The sequence below is a fragment of the Fusarium musae genome, chromosome 2 (assembly GCF_019915245.1).
Source record: "Fusarium musae strain F31 chromosome 2, whole genome shotgun sequence".
NCBI lineage: Eukaryota > Fungi > Ascomycota > Sordariomycetes > Hypocreales > Nectriaceae > Fusarium > Fusarium musae.
Genome location: NC_058388.1, coordinates 3,082,057 through 3,101,071, shown reverse-complemented (window position 1 = coordinate 3,101,071; position 19,015 = coordinate 3,082,057). Strand labels below are relative to the sequence as shown.

General features: G+C 48.1%; 5 protein-coding genes across 5 annotated transcripts; 2 read left to right on the top strand and 3 right to left on the bottom strand.

Annotated features, from left to right (window-relative positions):
* Nucleotides 1-44: 44 nt before the first annotated feature.
* J7337_002858 (uncharacterized protein) lies at nucleotides 45-593 on the bottom strand (the record flags this gene model as incomplete). Its single annotated transcript, XM_044820584.1, has 1 exon — nucleotides 45-593. One exon carries the CDS (start codon nucleotides 591-593, stop codon nucleotides 45-47), a length of 549 nt encoding a protein of 182 aa, XP_044684884.1.
* Nucleotides 594-6,381: 5,788 nt separating this feature from the next.
* Nucleotides 6,382-8,362, bottom strand: J7337_002857 (uncharacterized protein; the record flags this gene model as incomplete). The annotated part of the gene is made up of 4 exons (XM_044820583.1): nucleotides 6,382-6,989; nucleotides 7,039-7,801; nucleotides 7,854-7,981; nucleotides 8,281-8,362. The coding sequence occupies 4 exons, from the start codon at nucleotides 8,360-8,362 to the stop codon at nucleotides 6,382-6,384; spliced, it is 1,581 nt and encodes a 526-aa protein (XP_044684883.1).
* Nucleotides 8,363-10,913: 2,551 nt separating this feature from the next.
* J7337_002856 (uncharacterized protein) lies at nucleotides 10,914-13,142 on the top strand (the record flags this gene model as incomplete). The annotated part of the gene is made up of 5 exons (XM_044820582.1): nucleotides 10,914-10,951; nucleotides 11,016-11,040; nucleotides 11,100-11,185; nucleotides 11,241-12,515; nucleotides 12,566-13,142. 5 exons carry the CDS (start codon nucleotides 10,914-10,916, stop codon nucleotides 13,140-13,142), a joined length of 2,001 nt encoding a protein of 666 aa, XP_044684882.1.
* Nucleotides 13,143-15,601: 2,459 nt separating this feature from the next.
* On the top strand, nucleotides 15,602-16,705 carry J7337_002855 (uncharacterized protein; the record flags this gene model as incomplete). Its single annotated transcript, XM_044820581.1, has 1 exon — nucleotides 15,602-16,705. One exon carries the CDS (start codon nucleotides 15,602-15,604, stop codon nucleotides 16,703-16,705), a length of 1,104 nt encoding a protein of 367 aa, XP_044684881.1.
* A 639-nt stretch (nucleotides 16,706-17,344) lies between these two features.
* On the bottom strand, nucleotides 17,345-18,885 carry J7337_002854 (uncharacterized protein; the record flags this gene model as incomplete). Its single annotated transcript, XM_044820580.1, has 3 exons — nucleotides 17,345-18,538; nucleotides 18,608-18,730; nucleotides 18,823-18,885. The coding sequence occupies 3 exons, from the start codon at nucleotides 18,883-18,885 to the stop codon at nucleotides 17,345-17,347; spliced, it is 1,380 nt and encodes a 459-aa protein (XP_044684880.1).
* Between the last annotated feature and the right edge of the window lie 130 nt (nucleotides 18,886-19,015).

Genomic DNA, 19,015 nt, shown 5'->3' with positions numbered 1-19,015 from the left:
CATTAATAATTAAGATAAGGGTACGTGAAGTCCTTTTCAAATCATCACTTCGATCCTGCCTTCGAACTTGGCAACCTAGTAGCAGCAAAAACTTGGCTGTCGTGGGTTGTTCGGCAGCCGTCGGGCTCTGAATGTGTGATGTTATCTGATGAAGGTGACGTTATATCGCTTGTTGGGCTCTGGGCTGAGTGACCCTCAAAATAGTCGTCCTTGGGGCCATCCTTGGAGTTGGACCGCGTGCGTACAGCTCCCCATGATCTCTTTGCCCACTCCAGGATGCGATCATTGACCTTTGACCGACGCTTGGTCTCTGATTCCCAGGAGGCATTGCGATGTTGAAGGGGTGACGGTCGGTCACCATCACAGCCAAAACTGTTACGGCTAGTTGTGCCAGTGGAAGGAAAACTCATGGTGTCGGTTGCGAGAGTTGTTCTCGAGGCGTTCATGATGTCCAACGAGAAGGGTGCATCGAAGTCTTCATGAAATCGGGGGCTGCGTATTGATGGGCTTTGAAGTGACGACCCAGGTCGTTGAGATTCATAGGGATCCCGAGCTGGGAGCGGGAGAGTGAGGACGGGCCTTCGATCCGTCATTGTGGGCGAGACAAACTGAATCCGGTACTGAGTGTGTGGTGTGGTGAGACTCTGTGTTGGAAGGTGTCGATGTTGACACTGTTATAAGAAATGAACCACGTCGGCTGAGGATCGGGGATAAGAAGTAGAAACTTTTGCTTAGCCTCCAAGCTTAGAGCTGAAGGTAGGACGTTGTCTATCGCTGGTGCTTTGTTGACTTTCTAGAGCCGGGCGAGAAGACAAAGGGTTCCCTTTTGTTCAAATTCAAAGGCCCGTTAAACATGTGCATCCGATATTAGCTTGAGTTCAAACAAGTCCAAGTGTGCGATAGACCCCTGACTAGGCTTGGACAAGCAATCATGGAGCCAACCAAGTGGGCTTCACAAACTGCGGGGATGATACGGTGACCAGTTGAATGACAGAGATTGCCAGGCTCTGCCGGCTAGAGTCGCCCACAAGGACGGAAAATCTTGAAGGGTGGCCGAGGCATTTGAGTTGTGATAGAGCCCACACACCAAGAGTAACAATAGAAACATCAAACTTTCCACCAACATTTTAGGCTTAAATCTGAAGAAACAGGTGATCCTTTCTATGACGGTGCCTTGATAAGAGCATTATAATGAAAACTTGGGCTTCTTTTCTTCAACAGCATTTCGCTCCCCTCGATGATCTACAGACATCTTCAAGATGATCACTTTCTTGATCCCGTATTATAGCCCAACCCACCTACCAGGGTTAACCAAATCCAGGCATCTAGTTGACGTTTTTGGTGGGAAACCATTCAAGAAGAGCCACTCTAGACCCATCGAACTAACTGAACCCTGTTGCCGAGTCAGATGTTTGAGTTAGACTCTATGCGGCAGCCCGTTTTCGGTACGGGGTTCCGGTCCCGTCCTTACACTCCCGAGTTCAGGTCCCTTACCAAGGGTTGTCGCAAACCGCTTTGCGTGTCCAAAATTGGTGAGTCACGCTACACACAGAGGGTACCCATTTGAAAATGCCAGCGGCATGAAATTGAGTCTGGACCTGGGACACCGGTTGCGGAGATGACTCGGAGGGCTCTCGACTTGTGCTTATGCATGCTTTATTACGGTTAGTAGTTCTCTTAGGAACTCGCATGACAATAATAGAAACCCGTGACCGGTCTCTCATTCAGATTCGTGATGCACGTGAGCCCTTATCGGCGGTGAAGGTGGCGTATCGCACGGACACATTCAACTTGTTAGTTAGGGAATTGATAATTCCTCAGGCATGATAAGCATGTTGACGCCCAATGCTACTCTTTACGAAAGAGGACTCCGCGCCACCCACGTCGACATGCATTCATCGACGAGTCAATATCCTATTTGTAGCACCGAAAAGCCAACCCAATACCTTCTTTCGCCTCGTGGGTTATCGGCATTACAATCGCATAGATTGCAAGAATGTTGTCGATCTTTACGCCGTCCTTGAAACAGGCCTGTAGAGGTGTCTTTTTCTGCAGGCAGGCACACCACAGACAGTCAACAACAACAGCAACCTAGTAATGAGCAAGAAAACTTGAGATTTGAGAGGATGCCAAAAGAAAATCAGTAAAGAGTTCCCCAAGCTGAAGGTAAACTACACAAATATTTTCATCACTTCCATGAGGTCGTGTAAATATCCAAAGGTTGCCTGCCTCCCCCGAGGTAGGTAGGTACCTTAGCTTAGTGATGACTTCGTCGCATGTCACGAGGAACGCGCTGTCTCTCCGACCTCAGCTTTGGCATCATTGCTCTTCCTGCCTGCGGACCTGGCTACTAACAAAGTGTGACATCAACTTACTACCAGGTTCCGGACACTGGGCACCTATCTTAGGTAAGGTAGGTACTTACCTAGGTGCCTGCTAGATTGGTATTCCCTACCTTAAGTTAGTAGGTACAAACCACGACAACATACCTAAATTAGTACTTGAGGTAACTCCTTCTTCATATTCATCGAGGTGATAGCAACATCAAGACCAACCCTCTGATTCAAATAATGGCAAGTGCAGGTGTGCTCGCAAGAGCGTGTCTCTTTAAAAACAGCAAGAATTCCAACATTAGGTAAGGTAGAGACTCCTCATACTTTCGTAGGTTATTCCTGTCCGAAGGAAGGATCCTTGCCGCAAGATGACCTCAACTTCCATCAAATCTCAATACTTTGTCTTCACTAATAATCATTCTCTCGAGAATGTGTCCATCTTTTGCCTGTGACTATCGCCATTTTGGCTTGTAATCGCCTACTCCGACTTTCTTGGTCTTCTTGGTCTCCTGGTTAGTAAATGATCAGTCGAATATTCCTTGCCTATCTTATTCCCTCCATTTTCATTCCATGCAGCGACAGCGTCAAGTTGTTAGCGAGTGATCATGGACCTCAGTGATTCCAGATACAGATCAGTTAGCCAAGCTTCGTTGCACAGCGCCTATCAATCTCATGAAAGACGTTCCACTACCCCGAGGCTACGGTCTCCCTCTCAGCCACGACTACCCTTCCAGAGCTTGAATGACACTTCGGCTCTCCTCCGCTCTACCGGACCTCTAGAGAGCATGCTGAAGACTACAACGGAGACCGGAGATCTTGGTATCTACTCCATCAATTCTGGCATACCTCCAAATACATCTCGACCCCCTCGCATGAGAGCCGGTCATAAAAGGGTGAGGCGGCCTGCTCGCCCTTATTACGATGAAGTTAAGGACGTTCCAATTCGGGACGACCGTAGATCGCTACCCTCGTATCGAGACACAGCTTCCGAGATCATTTCATTATATGGCTCTCCTGGAGTTCCTCATCCCAGGTCTTTTTCTCCCGCGTCAGAAAGCCAGCGAACACACTCTTTGACAACGTGCAGTTCAAGACGAGTTCCTTCTTTTAAATCATCCGGTACTTTTCACAGTCAACAAAGCAATAATGGCCATCAGCGCCCTCGCTCACCATTTCCATATCCCACGCGTCTAAGACGGCCTGGTGTCCGGCCTTCTTCTCCAGCAGTGACAGATAACGGTCTCATTGATCACCGGAGAATGGCTGAGATTGACAGGTCTTCGCATGTCAGTAACTCCTCCATCTCTCTTATTCAACCCCAGTCTGACAGTTAACAGCGCATGAATTACAGTTCTCACATGCATAGGGGTTATCGCAAGCATCGACGATACCCTCCCTTGTCATTGAGGCCCGAATTCAGCCGATCAATGTCTTCATTACCCCCACGCTCCTCATCCGCACCTTATTACGGTTCAAGGGCCAATCTGTCAAGAAGACCCAGCGGTGCAGGATATCCGCCATCGAAATCCCCATACCTTCAGTATATGCCTGGTGATCACAGTGTTCGATCTGCCAGTTTGACTTCCATCGTGGACATGTATCATGGCAGGACCCCGGACGATGTCTCGCAACCTCTTCGTTCGCCAATCTCGTTCTACTACGATTATACGGAAGAGTTTGACAAAGGATTCCCGTCTGAATTTGAGTATGCGTCCACAATCGGCTTTCCTCAAGGACACACTATCGGCATATATATGAGAGATGCCATGGAGGAAACAGATGCGGCGCCCCCGGCCAGCTTCAGAGGTATGGCATTTGTTGATGAGTTTGGCGAAACTAACAAGTTTAGATTCTAATGGAAACTCAGCTTTACGTGAAAAGCAACAAATCCAGGTAGCTTCGGTGCCTATGTATGGCAGCTTGCATGCGTCCAGTCCTAAGCGGCAAGAATTTTATGATTGCGATATTAATTCTAGTTGCAAGGAAACTCCGATCTCTATCAAAAGAACTCAGCAATCCCCGATGCAGCCGGTCTCGGAGCAACCGGCAACGGAGAAGCTGGAAGACAGCAGCTTTTAGAAAAAGCAACCAGATACTTACAATGGTGGGCTTTCAAGTTTCCCCGAACCCTGCTGTACCTCAGATATCTCAGCTATAGGGCCTTCAACACGCGACACGGATACAAAATCTCGAGGAGAGCAGACGAAGGAAGGCCACCTGATGACTTCCACTCTAGCCCAGTGTGGTTCTCCCGTACTATCTATCGATACCAGCGAAGACGACTGGGTTTGGGAAGGTAGCCAACAAGAGAAGGGGTCTGGTGAACATGACACTGTTCGGGCAAGTCCACCTCCTGTTCCACCAAAGACGGAAGCTCGATGCCCTGACAAACCTTCGTTACATATGGAAAACGAAGCGGTCTCTGTGAAACCAAAGCTCCATGGGGCGCATCATCGCCGAACCCCCGCAAATACAAACATCAAGATCCCGAATAATAATGATGTGGCTCTGCCGAAGCAGGACGTGCCCCTGGACGGGGCAAAAGCAGATATAGACGCTGGGATTCTTTCACCTAACCCAATCTCACCAGCACATCAGCTGAGGGTCACAAACAGCATTCCGCAGTTGATGAAGGCTTTGCCACCGTTACCTGACGAAGCACAACGCAATTCCGATCCCCATTGTTGGAGCTCGTCTAGACATACCGCAGCCCACGCATATAAGATGTATGCCAGTAGTCCTGCCAATAATGCTATTCGCCTGGAGTCTAAAGTAGGTGCGGATACGGTATGTTCAAAACCGGTATCAAGAACCAATGACTCGACAAAGCCATCTTACCATCCAACCCAGTCCAATCCCTCTCGGTTCAAAGTTCGTCTAAGGTCGTCTCAGTCAGGGCTTCAGAGCAAATGGAGCCTTGACTCTCCGGGCATTCCTGAGAGAAGCTCCAGTAATCCTATCAAGCCAAGACTAAGACTCAAAGTGTCTCGAAGTCGAATGAGCAATAAGCTAATGGGCCCTGATGGAACAATTATGCGCAACAGCCCTCTAAAACAGTATAGCTCTCTCCTAGAGTTGAAGAACTTTCCTCACAGAGACGCTTTTACAGATCGATCCAGCTTTAGGGAAGCACTGGAAGAGCAACTTGCACAGTTTGGTGTTGATAAGCGACTCTCTAATATCGACGAGGGAACTATTCGAGGACCTTCGCGACAGCTGTCTGACCAGTTTGATATTCCTTATCCCCCTTCAACTAAGGGTATAGTAACGGCGGAACTAGTGAGTCAACCAAAGTTTGATAGCGGGCTTGGAATATTCGACAGATGGGACTTTGACAAAACACTATATTCAGGGAAGAACTTCGTAAGGAAGAATTTTGACAGAACTCTCTATTCAAAGCCCATGAGGAACAAGTCGTCTTTTCTTCGACACCGGGCTTCGCCGACGAACGGACGGAACAGGCCAAGGGGCCCGGCCAACCTCAGCGACCCTACACCGTTACGGTCTGAGATTACTCAGGGCAGCTCTTTTGAAGATTCTATGCTGACACAGAGCGTAATGTTGCCACAGAGAATACGCAATAGAACACGGCGAGTGAAGCGCTGGGCAGTAGAGGCAAAACGGGCAGTCCAAGCTTTAATGCGACGAACACTAAGCCGATCTCAGTATTCGGATTCTGCAGGATAACATGGTGACTTTTTCCTGTGAAATTCAACCAGGGTGAGATTATTCACTACCATGACTGAATGTTATAGCGATTATTTTGTTGGTAGTTGAACATATTACCTTGTTGTGATGGCATGAAGTACAACGGCATTATGCTAAACATTGATATGTTGAGCAACTTGAGGCAGAACTAGCATTAGATGAAAAATATGATTACTTGGTTCGAGGCAATCATGGTGATGAACGAGATCAACGAGTCTGATCGCATTGAATCGGCAGGGTGAATGTGCATAGATGTATTATGTATATGACACGGGTATCAAGTAATATTCAATGAAATAAATGGTTGTGAATCATGATGTAATCAAAGTCGTCAAGATCATTACTGCTTGGTAGAACCACTCATATCTAACCAAGCCTCGCATCGCTCCCGTTGACCCTTGTTCACACTCTCCATGGTGTTGTTGTTCAATTCAAAAACTAGACGTCGCTGGTCATCGCCCCAATTCTCCCATCGAGGAGCATCCTCGTCACGGTGAGTGTTTGGGTCGAAGCTACGGACAAAACTGATCCAGTAGTTCTGGACGATGGGGACCATGGGCGCGTTGTAAGTGCGATAGCTGGGGCCAGCTTTGGCAGCTGTCATATCAGGGCCAAAGACGGCGGGCGCATTGGAGACATGAGGAACGCCATAGCCGTCGTTTGTGAACTCTTCAATGGCAACATTATAGCGATAGGACCAGAGGGTCTTGGGGTCGGCGTGCTCAGCGAAGGCGTTGAGGATGTTGTTTGTTGGGCAGATGAAAGTTGCTTCGCCGTATGCACGCGAGGCTGAGGGGAACCAAGTATCGTGTTTTGCGATCTTGGGCTCTTGTGGGTAGAGGTCGAGAATAGTCTCGGTGTCATCTGTGGTCAAATAGGGGTATTCATTCTGCATGTAGCGTATGAACTGGGCTGAGCTGCCTGCGTTGACGGCATAGTTGGATCCCTCTAGGTACAGGATTAGCAGTGCAACATGAATATGGGTTCAGATACATACCATTTGTACAAGAGCCAGACAGTAGTGGCACCTTGACAAATTCGCCCTTCTCGTAGAGCTTAGAAGGCAAGTCTGAAAACATGTCACCATCAGTAGTGGGTGCCCAGTAGAAGTAAGATCGATAAGTGCGGCCATCGAAAGGAGCCTTTTCGTTGTGGGTTTGAAGGTCCGGCGACTTGATTCCACGGAGGCACTTCAATGCGTCGTCGGCATCAGCACAGTCTGTGGCGTTGGCAACTCGATCGAACTGATACTGTAGATCGTCAGGGCTAGGGAGACCAGGCATGAATGTCGACTCAGCAATGGCACCAGCAAAAAGACCCTCGTCTTTTCCACCGTAGGCAACGAGCTGAAGGGCCACAGATCCGGCACCGGCAGATTCACCATGGAGGATAACATGCTCAGGATCACCGCCAAACACCTCGATGTGTTTCTGGATCCAGCTGAGGAGGAACCTCTGGTCCAACAATCCTGCGTTGAAGTCGCCATCTTCTTTGACCTCTTTGGAAGCGAGGAAACCAAACATGCCAACACGGTAGTTGAAGTTTACAAAGATGATGTTGTTGTTTGAGGCCGAGATGAGCCGTGTGCCGTTCACGTATGGAGAAGCGTTCCTAATGTAGCCACCTGATTGGAAGAAGACCATGACGGGGAGTTTTGAGTCAGAGGTTGCATTTGCAGGAGTCCATATGTTGGCGAATAGACAGTCTTCGTCGATGCGCGAGCTGAGACCGTCGTTGACTCCCGGGCAGTAAGGGGCGTACTATAGAGAATGAGATACCGTTGATTTGTGATGTGAGCCGAAGTGCATTTACCTCTTGAGCCTTTAGTGTTCCGGTTGTGGACTCGGGTTCCTGCGGTGCTTTCCATCGAAGATCGCCGGTTGGGGCTTTTGCATAGCGTATACCGAGATACTCATAGATATTGCTCTCGAGGACATTGCCTTGATATTTGGAGTAACCCAAGTCTACAAAAGGACCTTCTTTCTTCTTTTCTGGCTCTTCTTTATCGCCATCTGAGCTTTTCCCCTTGTCTTTGTTATCATCATTGTCATCTGAGTTGTTGTCTGGGTTATCGCTGGGTTGTGGAGAGGGAGTTTGGTCGGCGTTGTCTTTGGCAGTGGGTTTATCGACATTGTGTTCCTTTGGAGAACACAGGTTTAGTCGTGCTTCAGGTTGTAGGTATTTTACAGACTGCCAAAGACTGTGTGTGTGTGTGTTTGAGTGATCAGTTGCAACATACCTTTTTGAGTCCGTAATACAGCCCCAGCGTCAAACTCAGTATTAGCACTATTAGGCACGCAATTGCACCAATTATGAACCATTTTTTCCGGCTGGGCTGTTTTTTCGATACGGCTCCATCATGAGTGTTGTTGGCGTTATTGGGTGTATGTGTAGAGTCTTCTTCAGAGACGGGATCCGACAGTTTCGGAGCAGCTGTCATCATGGATGGTTGAGGCACTCGGTCTCTGGTGTTCTGAATGTGGGTGGTTCAATAACCAGGGGCATTAAGTTACCTAGACCTCGAATTATGGCGAGTTGTTTAAGTATGGGGGACAGTTTCATTAATATGAGGTGATGAAATGGACAAAGAAACACGAAACAAAGGAAACGAGACTAATTGAGCTGACAATGGGGACGGACCTTTAATACATACGAAGCAATATTACCAAGAGTTCCCTTCCCTTGCCTACTACGAGGTAGCTAGGTATAGAGTGAGTGTTGGCTGGCCCATGTAAGTTGAAAGAGACCGTTTAGACCCTTGCTTCTTTTTTTTAAACTACCTACCTACCTTACCTAGTAGTGCTAGTCGGCCGCCACACCCGCGCAGGGGGCCTGAGGTACTTCAAATCAGCGGGCGGTTAGGTAGAGGTGAAAGTATAGGTAGCCAAGAGCCAAGAATCCAGAGGAATCCGTCTTATGGCCAGGTATCTTGAGGCATTATTGGTTGGATTGAGGAGTCGAATCTAAGCGAAGGCACCTCAGAGTGAGAGACATTGTCACTGTAAGGTAACCTTAAGGTAAGAGTGAATTGACCTCTATGCAGTTGGTGATGTTATTAAAGATGCAGGCTACGGACAAGAAAAACGTGGCAGCCATCATTGGCCGAATCTCAGCGCTACTGTAGGAACCCAGGCTAAATCACGATATCCTTGCCCTGTCCTGTCCTGTCCTGTCCTGTCCTGTCCTGTCCTCGGCCGATATCAAAGCATAGCCCATATCGTAGCGGGTCCGAGGTCGAGACTTGACCCAATTCCACAATTTCCCATCATGCGGAAGAGGCTTTCAGGCATTCAAATCGGCCAAGTCGTTCCAGCTTGCGGCGTGGGCGATGGACATAGGTGCTAGGCTAGGCTCTACAGTTCTTGGCACTTAGGGGGAATGGCCTTGTTTTCTTCGCAGAGTACCTATCCCTGAGCGAGGTAGGTCAGCAAAGTACTCTGTAAATACAGGTCAAAGGAATGTCTCAGAAATCAGAGACAAACAAAGGCGGGTTTTACTGACGTGCATTGAGGTTACACCCGCTCGCTAGTCCATACTTGAGATCATCACGAAAATAGCAGATACATCATGATACAAAATATGAATGTCACCGGCAAATACACAACTCACGATAGCAAGACCGGAGACATCTCGTTGCCGCCGACTCCGGGTCTAAGCCAGCATGTTTACCCCTGCTTCCAATGCCAAGACTCGCCATCTCTTTCAGCCCTTCGTCTTCTTCTTCTTCTTACTATGTATGAATATTCAGTATGTATGCCACTCAATAGATCCCTGTCATTCAGTAAGCCCGTCTCCGTGGTGGCCGTTGGCCGCATATTCCCCTGTCATCATCGTCCTGCGCCTTCGGAGATTTCTGTATTAAGCATATTCGTGTTGGTTGCTTCTTTGCAGAACAGCGGTCTTATCTTTTGTGTTCATGATCTTGTCGGTTGATTATTGCAGTGCATACTCAAGTGTTTCAGGTGTCAATGAGTTCCACGGGTGAGCAAGCGCGACAAGCATCGACATGTGAGTCTACAGCCCTGTCAGAAGTTTTGAGGCTGTATACAACACACATGCAACAATGTTCCGATCAGGTTTCCTTTCAAAACCCATATACTTACTGCACCACAAGCAGTGGCCCATGGCTTTGAATCTACAAGGCTGGCTGCAAGGCCCCCAAGAGACAAGGATGCTCACCATTTTGCTCTTTGCTGGCTCAAAAGATGGGTTATATTAACCATGAACTGATATGCTCCCATTCACAAGGCGTTCTCCTCAACTGGCTAAACAGCTGACGTATTAAAATATTAAAAGATATATAAAAAAAAAATAAATAAAAAATAAAAATAAAAAATAAAAAATAAAAAATAAAAAATAAAAAATAATAAAAGCAAAAGTAAAAGTATGGCCATTACATGTAAGAAGACCTTTCTCTTAATACTCAACGCTTGTTTTGGACACTTTCGATTGGAGCCATCCATCCTTACCTACTCTCCAAGGCAATTGTCAGATCAGATAGATCATCTGGAGCTACCCGGGACGTACGTCGAGCAAGTGAAATCACGCCGTTTACAATTCAAGTCGGAATCTACCAGAATCATTCATCTCTAGATAATACTTCTCCTAATCTGCCCATGTTTTCCCATCACACCTGAGAATTGTATGAGCAATATATAGTGATTAGATAGATATATAGGAATGTTGAAGGCTGAGGTCAAGTGACAAGCCACTAAAAACAGCCAGTAGTAGCCAGCGATTCACCCTTGGCGTCTAAACGAACCGTTTCTGCCGCTCAACGATCCATGGTACGAGAATTAATTGTCTCAAAATATAGCGATAACGCTCAGAAACCCCATATTCAAGCGTCTTCTCCTCTACCAATCCCTCATCATGGAGGAAACGCCAATGGGCGAGTCCATCAAGATATCGTGAGTAATCCCCTCATCTAAGCCCGCTCCACTTTCATGAGCTGACCCAAAATGATTTCTATAGTTGTGAACGATGTCGTCGCCGCAAGGTACGATTTCCATGTCTTTAGCTCTATATTGGCCTCAAACTAACTAACTCTTCAACAAGATAAAATGTGATCGAAAACGACCGTGCTCGCGGTGTATCAAGGCTGGCACGGAATGTATCCTCAGCGGTAGCGGAGAGAAGCAACGGTATGACTCTACCTCGCCAGAATCATGAACTATCACTAACTCTAAGACCAACCAGGCCAATATCTAAAGGCTATGTTCAAGCTCTGGAGGGTCAAGTGGCATCTCTTGAGCTGCTGCTTCGCAAGCTCGCCGTTGCTGATAGCGCTGAAAGAGATGAGATGCTGTCCGAGATCGCCCTCTCACCACCAGCCTCACTCGACATTACACAGAAGTCGCAGATTGACCATGCCAAGTCAAATACTGATCCCAAAGTTGTAGCTGCTCAGGTCCGTTCTGGACAGCTGAGACGTCCTCGATCGAGCCATGCCACTCAGTTCTTCGGCGGCACCAGCGCTTTTCACATCCATCTCTCACAAGAGGTCTCATTATCCCCAGATGAGATAACTACCCACCTCGAATCTAACTCTACACCGCTCATGATGAACATACCGGAAGTGAGCGCTTCCAGTAGCCCGAGAGACCCGAGCTTTGTCTACGCACCTCACGATGAGACTTCCCAGACATGCATGGCAGCCTATTTCAAATATCAGTATCAGTTCCATATGCTCATCTACAGAGAGTACTTCTTACGAGACTATGATGTTGGCTCGGGAAGATACTATTCAGATGCCCTGCTCTTTGCTATCTGCTCGCTTGGCGCCATGCAGCTCGATGATTCTCGCTTAGTATCCGATATCTTTGCCCACCAGGCCCAGCAACTGATCTACGCAGCTCTCGACAGTCCAGAACTCACCACCTTGCAGGCTTTGGCCTTGCTGGGATACCGTGAAATTGGTGTAGGTCACACGTCAAAGGGCTGGCTTTTTGCTGGTATGGCCTTCCGACTTGCCCATGAGATGGGTCTTCACCTTGACCCAAACAACTGGGACGCTTCGACAGAAGGAACATCAAACCGCGACACGGAGATTCTTAGACGAGTCTACTGGGCTATCTTCATTGCAGACAAGCAACTGAGTCTCTACTTTGGAAGACCACCAGCTCTGCACCCCAGCGAATCAGACGTCCGCAACACTATCAGATTGCAGTACCCTCCAGACTGGGAGGGTTTGCTGGACACGTACATTTGTAAAGGTGCTTCAGCAACAGAATTTGAAGACGGTGTTGCACTTGTTGGGTCCTTCATCTACCAAGCAGAGCTCTGCAAGATCGCCCATCTCATGATCACGGATCTCTTCGAGAATCGTCGAGGTAACGTCGACGCCACCGTAGCTGCAGCCAGGTCACGACAAATACACGTGTCGCTCACAAAGTGGCTATCGAGTCTTCCCGGTACTCTGCACTGGAACCAATGGACTGTAGGAGTGGTGCAACCATCGGTGCTTCGTATGCAGTGAGTTGCCCCCCTAAGTCGCGTCATCTTTATACACTAACAAGTTGAAGCATGCTATTCCATACAATCATGATTATCCTTCACCGGCCACCTTCGCATATGTACGAGAAACAAGGTATTGCTGAAAGCGAAGACGTGGAGATCTGCTACGAGTCGCTGCAGGCTATCCTGCGTTTGATGAGAACATATTCGCGACACTATCGATTCCGCTCGTTGCCACTGGACTTTGTCCAGACTCTATCCACGGCAGCTGGCACCATTATGATGAAGAGGTTCTTCCAGGGAGCCTCGTGGGAAGACTCAGACATTGCACGGTCACTCTCGACCGTCATTGATGCAATGGAGGAAGTACAGCACACTTGGCCATGCATGGGTGAGATCAAAGATTATGTCGTACGGGCACGAAATGCACAGGTTGTGATGCCCCCGGAAGATCCTCTCATTGGTCCAGATCTCATGAACGGCCTAGAGTTGGGCCACAATGTCACAGCTGAGCTCATGGCTCAGTGGGGAGAAGAGTTAGGTACACTTGTGACGGACGAATTCTTGAGTATGCAGCTTCAAGGTTCAGAACAAGGCGTGATGGCGCCGTTTGACTTCAACCAACCGCCCCTAGGGCCACAATAGGGATGAGTTGTCGGTTGTAAATATTTAGAGGTAGAGTAAGATATAACAAAGCTGCAAAGCCAATATTGATTGAACATGAATTTCTTCAACAGTCACGCCCAGTCCGTCCTGTTATTTCCAATCACTTTTATCTAAACTGTAGACTATAAAGAATTAGGTAAAGTTGATAAAGACATTAGAATAGAGGCATAAGTTTAGGTAAAGCTTAGTAAATAAATAATAAAGTAATCCTAAAGTAATCCTAAAGTAATCCTAAAGTAATCCTAAAGTAATCCTAAAGTAATCCTAAAGTAATCCTAAAGCAATCCTAAAGTAATCTTAAAGCAATCCTAAAGCTTATCTAATTTGACTCTACAGAGTAGAAGCCCACTCCTCCAACGACTTGTTGATACGCTCATTTTCAGCTATATGTTTGGCCCTCCCCTTCGCCCACTCATAGACTGTATGAGCAGGCAACGCCTTTTCATTAATATCCACTGCCGTATCAGAGGCCTTTGCATTTGCTTCTCCTGTAATGGCAAGGAGAAGCTGTCTTATAAATGGGTCTTTTGTGCCTGTCTATCCAGGACGAATTGGTCGATCTCTGACGGGTGGGCAATCATGTGCCATATATGAACTTGTTTGTCTTGAGGGAACCGATAGGTCCGCCCCCGATGACCTGGTCAATTTTACCAGGTGTCCAAGGTGGCTCCGCGATAACCATATGCGAACCCGCAGCTCCAGCACTGAGTAGAACAACTTCTGGCCCACCACTCGATAGGTTAAAAGCGTATTAGATCCGAGAACGTTCCTCGAGATTGATTGTGTCGTTGTACTCGGCAAGACGGAGCCTGAGATTGGGATCCTTCTTGCTGCGCCGCTCAATTCTTTCGTTGATGATGTCTAAGAAAAGGACAAACTCCGAAACCACGACAATCGTCTCTCCAAGCCAAAGCTCACGAATATTTTTGATCTTCTCGAGTTTCGCCCCAACTCGAGGCGAGAAGATTTGGATTTCTTCTTCTTTCAAGAAAGGAAATCATTTCTCCTTGAAATTTGGGCGGCCAAATATATATCCCATCCATCGAGAGCCAGTACTGGAAGCAGGGTGATGATCCTGGTCGAATGGGAGTTGCTCAGAAATCTTCTTCGCCACATGCAATAGCGGACTCGCGGCTTCAGCTTGGGCCCGGCGTAAGAATGATAGCCCAATCCTCTTCCAATGAGGTTCATCCGTTGCAACACCAAATCTGATATATCGGATACCTCGATCAGTCCAATTATTGATCTTCATTACTGATAGTCTCGATGTAGCAAAGGAGACTAGTACATCGCGCTGAGCAACTGGTGGGAGATTTAGAATTGACTTGGGTCTTGCGATTGTCAATCCCCTGAGGATTTCGTTGGGTAGTGCTCTCCGTTGACGACCGCGAATATCCTCGTTCAAACGAGAATCCCTCGTCCGGCTGCAGGCTGTAGCCTATATACAATGAGACGATGACTATGATTCATGTTAGAAGAGTGATCTGATCAGGAGCATTTGGATGACATACTGGAGAAGTGCGATGGGTGAATTAAAGCATAATATCCTTTTGGATGGGTTGAAGGAAGAGGCGACCTTGGGTAGAGAGGCGAGAGGAGGACCTCATTAAGGCTAATACATATTTGAGGACGTAATTACGTCATTGAGGCAACAGAAGTACAGAGTAAACCGGCCTCTGATTCAGCGCGGGCCCATACATGTAGGGAGGGCCTTTAGGTTGTTTATATCCATTGTTGGTGCCATTGCGATGTGTGTCAGAAACGCTGTTTTTGCATTTCTTGATTGTGCATGTGCAGTTTTTGGCCTTTCTATAAGTGTTGCTGACTGACTGGGCATTATCTATCCAATGACTACAGAGTATCTAGTCTAAAGCTTTACTAAGTTATACTAAATTTACCTAAATCTTTTGATCCCTTAGGATACAGGTTCTAAAAGTGTTCGTCTAACTATCCTCCTGCCTCCACTTCGCATTTTGCGTACTGCATTCTCCATGTCCTAAATGACCACGGCATCATTAAGAGATACGGCGATAGTTCCCTCATATCTTACTGCCCCCATCCTGCACAAGATGGGATAGCTACTCCTAATGCCTAAGTTAAGTGTGTGCATTTCCTACCTTAAAGAGGAAATATTTACTCACATGGCAAAGAACGCGGGGAGTACTTACCGATGACCGAAATGCTAACTTAGCGCTTCAGCCTAACCTTGTCCCGACCGAGGTTCGTTTTGCTGCTTAAACACCAACCGCCAATTTATTAATCATCTTCCTTCTTCACCAAATTGTGATTCAGGTCTCTACTAATCCTCGACTTTGGCCTTCGTTCATTTCGCCTTCGTACTGCCCGAATAATCAAACCACGCTCGATCCTCCCATCCATCCATCCATCACACCCCGTGCATGCGCATGCGCGCTCTCTTTTGCCGATCATACACCATCATGTCCTCCTCCTCTTCAGCATCGTCCTCATCAGCATCACCATATCCCTTTGCCACCGCCCCCGACATCATCCGCTCTCACCAAAAGGATGCATACTTCACCGGCCACCTCACGCAGATCCTGAGCGATCTGCATCGTCGCCTTCGCGGTGCCCGTCTCACACACGCCTGCGCACCCGAGATTCAGACCCTGGCAACGCTCGCCTACTTTACTCTCACTACAATTCCCGGCAACCGAACCCTAGGTGAGGAGTATTGCGATCTTGTGCAGATAGATGCGCGCGATGGTCAACTTCCTGCTATCGGCCGTCGCGCAGGCTACGTAGCTGCCAGCATTCTTCTCCCCTATATCGCGGCCCGGATTCTCCCTGGACTACGCGCTCGGTTGCGCAACCTTCTACAGCGCCGGTTAGAGGGCCTTCGCAAACGAGATAACGGCTCGGCGACAGGGCGCGAAGCGCGCATGTGGTCTTACCTAGACCAGCATCTGGGCTCTTTCACATCAGGCGCTCCTTTCAAGGCCGTTATTCTAGCCCTTTTCTACTTCAGTGGTACATATTATCAGCTGTCCAAGAGGCTTCTTTCCCTGCGATACGTTTTCACACGTACCGTTCCTGATACACCCGATCGTGCAGGATACGAACTCCTAGGTGTACTGCTAGTCATTCAACTTGCGGTCCAGGGCTATACCCATGTTCGATCTACAATTACCGAGTCAGCAGCTCGCGAACGCGCTGCTTTTGGGGCTTCTGATGATATCTCTTTGAATCATGACGGAGCCTACAATGGCGATAACAACCTATTGCTACCCACAGGGGCTTCAAGCTCAAAGGCTAAAGTCGACATCTTTGCTGCCACACACACCCCAGCAGCAGCTGTACCACGTATTCAATTGACTGATGGCAAGGCCATGGGCTACATCAAGGGTGGACAACAAAGAAAGTGCACACTGTGCTTGGAAGAGATGAGAGATCCCTCAGCGACACAATGCGGTCATGTCTTCTGTTGGGAGTGTATAGGAGACTGGGTGAGGGAAAAACCCGAATGCCCTTTATGTCGACGTGAAGCCATGGCTCAACACATCTTACCACTACGTGTGATGTAATGGCTTACTAGTTAGATGTGATTTGCAAGATATCCAATTCAGATGAACAAATATTAATATGCTCAATCACATCCTCGATGCGAGATGCTAAAAACAAAACAAAGAGATACCGTGGCTCAGGGCCCATGGGTATCATCAGAGCAGGCTCATGCCGCTATAAAAAAAAAAAACGCTCCAATCCTCTCGTGGTATCCATTCCAGTCCATTCCAGTCCGTCCGATGCACCAACCGCTCATTATCTGCCATTCGGTTTCCCAAAGCATAGTCTTGAAAGAATAAATCTCAACACCAAGAGAAATGGTCCATCCTTGCATCCAGCAACAGATGCCCTTCGTTCCCTTGTATACATACTATACACAATTACTGATGGAGATCCAGGGGCCCCAATACTCGCAACCGCCAGATACACACCTGACGAGCCAGCTGAACCCCTCCGATCCCATCTGTTCCCGAAAACTTGTACAAAATAAAAGCTTGTCGATAAAAGTATCGTGGAAAAAACCGTTGTCTCAATGCATCATCCTCATAAACTCCTTGAATCCAATGCCCGGTGTCTGTCCGATTTTCGGCTTGATCTTCCGATGCTGCTCTTTTTGTTGTTGTTTTTTGTTTTTTTTGTTTGAATTTGAAGTTGGATAATCACTCAACAGAGAACAGGACGATCTCTCCTTGTTCATTCTGTCGAAGTCGGAGGGATCTCCAGAGTTCTTTCTCTTCCTTGCCCTTACCCAACTCGCTGCCAGTAGCCTCACGTTCTCGGTGGAAACGCTTGAGAACCCTGTTTAAGCTGACGCCCTTCTCACTCTCAGGACCCTTGTCGACAAAGCTGAGGAAGACATCGGCTCGAGGCTTGTAGAGGACGACTTGTCCAGCGCTGGGGTCTGTTTTGCCATCTTTGCTCTGAGGGCGATACTCGATGAGCTGCTGAGGCTTCTTCTCTTTATGGGACTTCTTGGAAGAGGAAGAACTCTTCTTGGTCTTGCTTGACGACTTGGTTTTCGTCTTGGACTTGGACTTGGGCTTGCTGCCGGCAATCATGCCAAAGAGGCTATGACCAGTAGAGGCATGCTTCGAGTGCTTAGAATGTTTAGAGTGCTTTGACTTCTTCAGAGGGCTCGCGGGGGAAATTTCCGGAGCGTCACCGCCAGAGTAATCAGGGGACGGGGGGAATACAGGGCGCATCATTCGGTTGATGCCGCCAGTGAGTCCTGAGTGAAGAACCGGTGGGGCATCCGTCATAACTTGGTCACTAGGAACATCGATATGTAATCGCTTGCGCTTCTTGTCTTTCTTCTCAGTGCTGGTCCGGCTTTTGCGTCTTTCGGATTTTGAAGCGGGTGCAACAAATTCGGCGGCTGGCACGGGGCCACTTCCATATTCGACTGCAGGTTCATCGTCATCATCCATGAAGCCGTATTCGTCACCCTTGTCCTTGGGTTCGTATCGTACCAGTGAGTTGCCTGGCTCCGCGTCGAGATTCATGTTGGAAGCATTGGGTGTTTGTCCAGTTCCAACGAGGAATTCAAATACATCCACATGTGGCTCCGGGGCAGCAGAAGGAGGCGTAGGAGCCTCTGGGGGCGGGCCGTTTGGCGATTCATCGTCACTGCTTTCTTCGTACTCGGCCCAGCCGAACTGATCCTCAGGGACGTCTTCAACGTAGGCGTAGTGGCTCATGTTACCAGTGTTGTTGGGGAGAGTTTGAACTTCAGTCATGGCTTGGTCTTGGGTGTAATGTTGCTGGTTATCGTTGGGGTGGCTGTGTTTCTGTTTCTTGTTCTTCTTGTCCTTATAGAGCGCACCTTGGTACTTCTGATCTTCGGTCATACAACTCTATATGATGTCAGACGATTACACGAGTTCAGGAGGGTTATGGCTACCGGAAAGCCATGTGGTACATACGGTATGTGATCGGTATTGGACACCAGGGAAATACACCATACAATCAATGCAGGTGAAGGTAGCGCCGCGACAGCGGTTACGATGAGGATCAAGCTTCTTCTTGGTAAGAACGTCGCCGCAGGCCTGTATGTAGTATGTAAGTTAGTATAACAAAGGACGGAGCTGATATAAACTACGGCATGAACGGTATAAGTGGGATGCAAGACAATGGATACTCGTTCGATGCGGCGGGGTGGTGTACTGGGATATTTGAGGAATACAAGGGGAGGCGAGAGCATGGCAAGACGGTTATGGTGGGCCAGGAGATCGGCATGGGGAAGAAGGGGTGTCCCTTGAAGGAGGCAGTTCGTGACAGAATGGTGTGGTGGGAGTGATGTCAGGCGTGTATGAGGTTTGTTTAGGGGGGTG